The sequence below is a fragment of the Charadrius vociferus genome, unplaced genomic scaffold, assembly GCF_000708025.1.
Source record: "Charadrius vociferus isolate BGI_N301 unplaced genomic scaffold, ASM70802v2 scaffold964, whole genome shotgun sequence".
Lineage (NCBI taxonomy): Eukaryota > Metazoa > Chordata > Aves > Charadriiformes > Charadriidae > Charadrius > Charadrius vociferus.
This window is the reverse complement of record NW_009647945.1, coordinates 75,994-83,094: the sequence shown is the minus strand read 5'-3', so window position 1 is coordinate 83,094 and position 7,101 is coordinate 75,994. Positions and strand designations below refer to the sequence as shown.

At 55.5% G+C, this 7,101-nt stretch overlaps 1 protein-coding gene across 1 annotated transcript in view; it reads left to right on the top strand.

Moving 5' to 3' along the window:
• The window catches only part of PLEKHG4 (pleckstrin homology domain containing, family G (with RhoGef domain) member 4), a 105,742-nt gene extending 99,224 nt beyond the window's left edge, over positions 1-6,518 (top strand). Inside the window, 11 exon segments of the mRNA XM_009883255.1 lie at positions 396-485; positions 802-1,026; positions 1,913-2,083; positions 2,571-2,748; positions 3,343-3,459; positions 3,542-3,805; positions 4,397-4,593; positions 5,126-5,163; positions 5,758-5,845; positions 5,932-5,998; positions 6,475-6,518. Coding sequence (XP_009881557.1) covers positions 396-485; positions 802-1,026; positions 1,913-2,083; positions 2,571-2,748; positions 3,343-3,459; positions 3,542-3,805; positions 4,397-4,593; positions 5,126-5,163; positions 5,758-5,845; positions 5,932-5,998; positions 6,475-6,518 — 1,479 coding nt within the window.
• Positions 6,519-7,101: the final 583 nt, after the last annotated feature.

The window sequence follows — 7,101 nt, the reverse complement described above, 5'->3', positions numbered from 1 at the left end:
CATTCCTGTCTTCCGTGTCAGTGGGGAATGACTTCAGTGAGCAGAGAGGTACAGACCTGCTGTTCTTCTTGAAAAGGGCTGCGAGGGAGAATCACGGGACGCTGGTCTTAAGCTCAGCAGCACCATGTTTGCTGCTACCAAGTGAATAGTATCTGTTGGGGTATGTAAGGGTCAAGGGCTAACAGGACTATGGATTAAAAAGTCCTAGCTGCTGTGGGAGTAGGAAGAGAAGAACATTCCCTGGCTCTTAATGAACTTGAAGGAAAGTCATTCTTGCCATAAGAAGCTCTGGTGCAGCCTGGGAGAGGCAGAAGTACTGGTGTAACCAACGCAGGGGTATGTCTGTCACTGCATCCTGGGTGTGCCTTGGTCTCACGCGGGGATCTCTTTTGCAGAAAGACCAGTTTGGGATGTATGCATTGTATAGCAAGAACAAGCCGAAGTCGGACTCGCTGCTGGCCAGCCATGGGAATACCTTCTTCAAGGTAAATTCCACTGCCCGCATCATGATTACTCTTGGTGTTTGGGTCGCTGATCTGTTTAAAACAAGCCCAACTTGCCTGCTCAAGGCACACTCAGCACTACCTCTGCTTTCCTGGCACAGCTCTTTGCACAAGTGTATGTGGTGGGACAGGGGCAGAGACGCAGTGAGTGCTTTGGAGAGGAGCCCAGCACACAGCAGCACTGGTCCTACGGCCTTGCATTTCCCTGGGCAGGAGAGCTGTGGGTGTCAGTGCGTGCCTGTGGGCACAGGGCTCTCCACGGGGAGCTGCTGCCTTCACTCTCTGCTGCGTTTCTCAGTTCAAGCAGGTGCAGCTTGGAGATAAGATGGACCTGGCCTCCTACCTGCTGAAACCCATCCAGCGGATGAGCAAATACGCGCTGCTCCTGAAGGACCTGATCAAGGAGTGCAGTGAGGCACAAGAGCAGGAGCTGGGCTACCTCCGTGCAGCTGAGGAGATGGTGAAGTTTCAGCTCCGGCATGGAAATGACCTGCTGGCCATGGATGCCATCCGCGACTGTGACGTACGTTCTAATGCCCTCCCGTGTTGGGGGTGCAGAGCCATACCTCTTCCCCTTCTCTAGTCTTTGGACCATATGGTGAGCCTCCCCTCAAATTCCCACAGTGGTCAGCGTGCAGTCTGCCAGTAGTGGAACTACTGAGGCACAGAGCAAGGTCTCCTTGATCTGCTAGGACAGGCAGCCTGGATGCTGTTGCTTGAGCTGGGTGAGCTGCCTGTCATTAACACGCTCCCAGTTGCTTACTGGTGACGTGAGGCAGCCTGGCAGCCCTTGCAGATGACATCCTGCAGGTTGCCTTGAGCCCTTCCATCTCTTTCGAGCTGGCGATAAGATGTTCAGGCAGTTTGCAAGAAGGAATTCAAACTGATGTTTGGGGTAGGCTAAAATCAGCTAGGAGGGACTTGAAGGAGAGGCATGCAAAGTAGCAGTGGAGGAGAAGAAAGCACAGGGGACAGGGTGGAAGAAAATGGATCTGGGACAGGAAGAAGTGAGGGACTGGGCTTCTGACCCAGATGTGCTCCTGGCAGTTTGATGGGATGCCTTTCCTCTTTAGCTCTTTTCTTTCCCTGAGAGGAACATCTGGCTGCTGCCTCCGGGGGCCACCCCAGAGGTTTGTCACAGATCTGCACAGGATGAGGGTTATCTGTGGGTTATACCTAGGAGAAAGGCGCAGCTCTCCCCTGAGGTCTGAGCCAGTTGTTTCAGCCTGATGTGGCCTCTAGCAATGCCACACAGCCCTACCTCTTCAAGACCCCTTCTAACATGACAGGTAGCTGCCGCTTCTTCACTACCTGGGCCACAGCCATATGGGACCCTGCTCTCCCTGTGCCCCTGGGGTTGCCTGCAGCTGATCCTGCTGGGGTCTTACCAGGATGTTCCCTGTGTCCAGGTGAACCTGAAGGAGCAGGGGCAGCTGGTGCGGCAGGACGAGTTCACCATCTGGCTGGGCCGTAGGAAGTGCCAGCGACATGTCTTCCTCTTTGAGGACCTGATCCTGTTCAGCAAGCCCAAGAGGATCGAGGGTGGCTTTGATGTGTATATCTACAAGCGCTCCTTCAAGGTAAGGGCAGCCCTGCAGCTCCCTCTTGTCCAGGAGGTGTCCGTGGCTGGTTTCCCCATGGACACATGGCTCTGAAATGGGGAGTGGGAGGACATTCAAGGAGAAAAGCTGCTCCCAGCACTGCTACGCTTTCTCCAGGCTGCGCAGTGAAGCCAGAAGGGAATACTTTACACGTTATTTCCTGGGCCGCCTCTATGCTGTGAGATGTGGGGCTAAGGTCTTGGGGGATGCAGAGTGTGAGGAGGGGAAAAGCTGTGTGTGTGTGTGTGTGGCAGGGAGGTGCTGCTGACTCTGGATGAAGCCCTGGGAATTGCCTGGGCTGTTTCTGCTTGGCTGTGTCCATATCGTACCTGCTCCTGTTCCTCGGGCTCCTTCCCGTTGGGTCTGCCGAGCTGGGGGTAGCTGTGGCACAGGGTGCAGGCGGAGTTTACCCTTCCTGCTCCTGGTGGAGCCCCAGCTGATGCTTTGCTCTTCCTGTTTCTGGCAGACTGCAGACATCGGTCTGACGGAGAACTCTGGAGACAGCGGCTTACGCTTTGAGATCTGGTTCCGAAGGCGAAAGTCCAGCGACACCTACATCCTCCAGGCCAGTTCAGCTGAGACTAAGCAGGCCTGGACCAGTGACATTGCCAAGATCCTGTGGCAGCAGGCAGCCCGCAATAAAGGTGTGATTCCTTCCCGGGGCGTCTGTGCCGCAAAAGGTGCGGGAGCCCTGTTCAGCTCGTGCTGTCCTGAGTAGGTTTGGAGCCTGTGACCAGGCAGCTCTGCTGCAGCGAGCATGTGCTGGGCTTGGCTGGGCATGTCCCTTCCCTGGCCCTCACCCCCAGGGAATTTCACCTTTCCGAGCTCTGTGTGGCTGTAGACACCCACCTGGACTCCATGAGAGAAATGGGAGATACCAGCACAGGGTTCCCTGCCCTGGGAGCGTGGGCCGTGCTCCCGAACGGCTCCCTGTTCTCCCCACGGTCTAGGCCACTACTGGAGTGGCAGCTGTCTGGCTGCGTCCCTCCTCTCTGCCCCAGGCTTCCCGCTTGGCAGGACGCTCGTAGGTGGCATGGCACTGAGCTACTTGGCCGGAGCAGGGCATGATTGCTTGTCTGTGGAGACTCCTCAGGACCGGGGAGGAAGGGGAGAACAGATCTAACCTCAGTAGTTCGGGAGCAGCCCGGCCCAGGAGCGCTCTAGCCTGGGGCTGCATAGTGCCCGTGGGGCGGATTGGAGCAACCTCACGATGTGGCTGTGGGTTTCTTCCTCTTCAGAAATCCGAATGCAGGAGATGGTCTCCATGGGTGTGGGCAACAAGCCGTTCCTGGATATCAAACCCAGCGAGGCAGCTATCAATGACCGTGCTATTGATTACATCATGAAAGGCCGAGGTCAGTGCCAGCCGTGCCTGCCCCCTTGCTCCACGTGGAGCAGGATTGGTGCTCAGGGCTTTTTTGGTATGTTTTCTGGCAGGTGCCAGGACCAGAGCATCAATTGCCGTGTCTCTGTTTGACCATTCCAACCCGTACAAGAGGACACAGGCGCAGCTCTCCGCTGGCAGCACCCCCTCTGCGTACACCCCTTCCTCCTCCTCCCTGCTGGGGCCCCTCAACCTCCACATGTACCTGGACCAGGCTCTGCTGCCGGGCGTCCTGGCCCCCAGCCGCCCCTTTGACATCGGCACCTGCATCGAGGAGGACGAGCTGGAGCACGAGACGAGCAGCCAGCCCTCGCTGAGTACGTATGAGCCCGCTGCTCCGCACTGCGCCCCTGGGATGTGCGGGCTTGTCCCCACACCTTGTTCCCCCCTGTGCGGGCCGACCAGGCTCGCTGGGGTCGTGACAGTCCCTGCCCCATAGCCAAACTGGGGCAAGGAGGGCTCTGCCCTTCCCTGCCAGCTCTGCCTCAGCTTTCCTGGAGGGCGTTAGCTCAGATGCAGGGATTAGTAAAGTGTCCCCCCATCCGCAGACGTCCCTGTGGCAGGCTTGGTGCCACACGCTGGGGTTTGCCATGGCCGTGGAGATCAGTGCTCGTGTCTCTGCCTGCCTGCCCTCCTGTCTCTTGCTCTCACCAGCCTGGTCCAGTGACCCCTTGGCTTCCCCTGTGTGAACTTCCCTGGCCAGTCTATACCAGTCTCCAGCATAATTTGCTACGCTTCCTTGGGTTATTTTGTTGCCTGTGGCTTTAAAGGGGCCCAGACTGGAGTGTGGCTTCTCTGTAGGCTTGTGTGGCCAATGCCTTTGCAAACAGATACCTTAGGTGTATGTGACACAGGTCATGTAGGCCAAATTCATGGTCATCAGAGTGACCGTCCTCTCTTCCCCCCAGCAACAGAGAGCTCAGAATCATCGCACTGCATGTCAGGCAGCGGCTCCAGCGGCTCCGACAGTGGCTGTGTCTCCAGCATCCCACAAGAAAGCTTCTGTGAAGACATGGGCTCGCCCCCCTACGTGCCCCTCGGCTCGCAACACAGCTCTGCAGTGGAGGAGAAACCCAGGTTCACCAACAGCCAGTACATTTCTGCAGTAAGTGCGAGCAGCCAAAATACTCTCTTCGCTTTGCCTGTTCCTACAACTGCCTCCCCGGTTCAAGCTGCTGCCTCTCATGGGGGGACCGAAGATGCTGCTTTTGGGTTAGGAGTCACTGTGGGGAAGTGACCTTTCCTGACGCGGAGACTCAGCCTCCTCTGGGGCAGGCAAAAGCCCTTCTGTTGCGAGAGTCTCCTCTGCGGTGGCCAAGATCCCCAAGGAGATGCACTGGAGAGGACCTGCAGTGCTGGAGGCTGCACACAGGAGCTAGAATGCTGTTGTGGGCTGGGGTATGTCCTCCTGGGATGGATGGAGCTCTGCTGCAGATGCTACTGTGCTCCTTTCCTGGGAGGTTGGGGCCTTTTTGGGGGAGCGATGAGGTGGAGGAGCGGAAACCTGTCGCTCTGAGATGTCAGTGTGGCTCCTCTCATGTTCCTGAGAGTTCTCAGCTGCTTCCCTTCCCGCTAGATTGTGTCCTGATGCTGTTGTCCTCTAACCCTGTACTAATGCTGGCTTCTCTCCTCTGCAGAAAGCAGGCCAGGTCACCATAAGTCCCTCGACAATAGTGTGAGCCCCTCTGCACACGTATACCGCCTAAGGAAGCGGAGTTGTTGTAAGTAGCCCCTGAAGGGGATTTTCCAGCAGCTCTGAGTCAGGAGAACCTCACCCTCCGCTTCTCCATGAGAAGTTTTCCCCCCGCACATTCCAGACTGGTCTCTGAGGCTCCGATTCCTCTGGTTAGAGAAGACCATCTCCCCAAGAGATGGGTCCCGTAGAGCCGTTGCCTTACACAGCCGGTCCCACACGTCCCGGCTTTGGGCGAGCAGAAGGAAAACAAGCCAAATCACTTTCAGGTAGTAGAGGGTTGAGCACCACCTCGTCATCAGTGTTCAGATGAGTTTCTTTCCTCTGAATGCTGCCCAGCTCTCTAACCACTAATCTGTTTTCCAGGGCTGTTTGCTGAAATCCTCCTTTTCGTTAGTCCCTCTGAGGTGCCTCAGGGAATCCACGGTATTCTCCCCAGGCTGGATTTATCCCACAGTTTCCTTTGAACCTCCAAGGGAAACTGCACACCACCAGGCAGAGAGGAACCTGCTAGGTTATGGTCAGGATGGCCCGAGGGAGCTGCCAGGTGTTGTTCCTGTTCTTCCTGATTTCCAGAGGATTCCTCGTCTGCGAGGGAATCGCTGTTGGCCTGAGGAGGGAGCGAGCCCTGGCAGGACACCCGGCCAAGCAGGGCTGCCTGCGTGTGGGTGGCAGCCCTTGGGAAGTCATGTCATGTTCCCCTTGGACTATAGCCTGCTTCTGGCTCGGCTCTTTCCTCTCCATCCTTAGGACCGAGCCGAGGGCTGGGAATGCGAGAGGGGCAGGGTTGGGCCTTTGGTGGCCAAGGTGCGGGCTGGTAGGTGGCTCCTAGGTTTGGCACTGCGGGGCTGTTAGAAGCATGCAGGCCCACGGCTCGTGGTCTGCGGGTGCAGGAGTTCAGAACCAGCTAAGCAAAACCAGCCAAGGTCAAAATTGAGAGCCAGAGCCCCTTCTGGAGGGGGGTGTTGGGGTCACAGACAAGAAGTGGCCACAAAGCAGCTGGGTTTGCTGGCCCAGTGCTGCTGGGACAGCAGCATGCAGCCTTTGGGTGAGTCCCGAGGGGCAGATCAGCCCTCCCTGTGGGGGAAGAGCCGCGCTTCTTCTGCGAGGCTCTTCCAGGAAAACATTCTTTCCCCACCAAAATGAAGCTCTGACAAACTGGTGGGGTGGTGGTGGTTTTTTTTCCCAAGCATTTTGCAAACTGGCCGCTGGCCGGGGACAGAGGGACCCGTGGGATCCTGCCGTGGCAGCGAGTGCGGCCGGTCTAACCCATCACGCGGTGCTGTGTTCCAGGTTTGATTGCCATTTCAAACTCTCTGAAGACCCCAGGCCTCTGACCAGCAGAAGGAGACAGTCTTCACCTATGAAGATACTATTATTTTTATTTTTTACACATAATCGGGCTCTTTCAAAGGCTCCAAAACCTGACTCTGGCCGGGGGGCAGTCCCAAGAAGGTTTCTGTCAGCCACACATAATAGCTTTGGTGTTGGATGGGACCTTGGGCGTTCCAAACTTGTTAGCCCTATATTTATGAGTAATAAGTAACATAGCAGTTTGGAAAGGAGAAAAAAAAAAAAAAAAAAGTATTATTTTTAAAGCTATGAGCTGTACAGATTTTTGTTACGAGTGACTCTGTTACTATTTGTTCTATAAGCTGCACATTTTATAAAGTTTTTGGAAGGGCATGAAGAGAAACCGAGGTATTTAAGAAAAGTAGTGTAACTTTCTGTTTCAGGGTTGTATTGACCTGGAGCTCAAGATTTAACGTCCTTCCTTATGTTCTAAATATGTCTATCATAGCAATAATTTATTTTCTTGGCTTAACACTTCTGTTTTAATAAAAGCAATTTCATTGTTACGGTCAACTGTTTCTTCAGATGATTCTTCCAGTGCCTCAGTGCTGAGCTTATCTCTGTCTT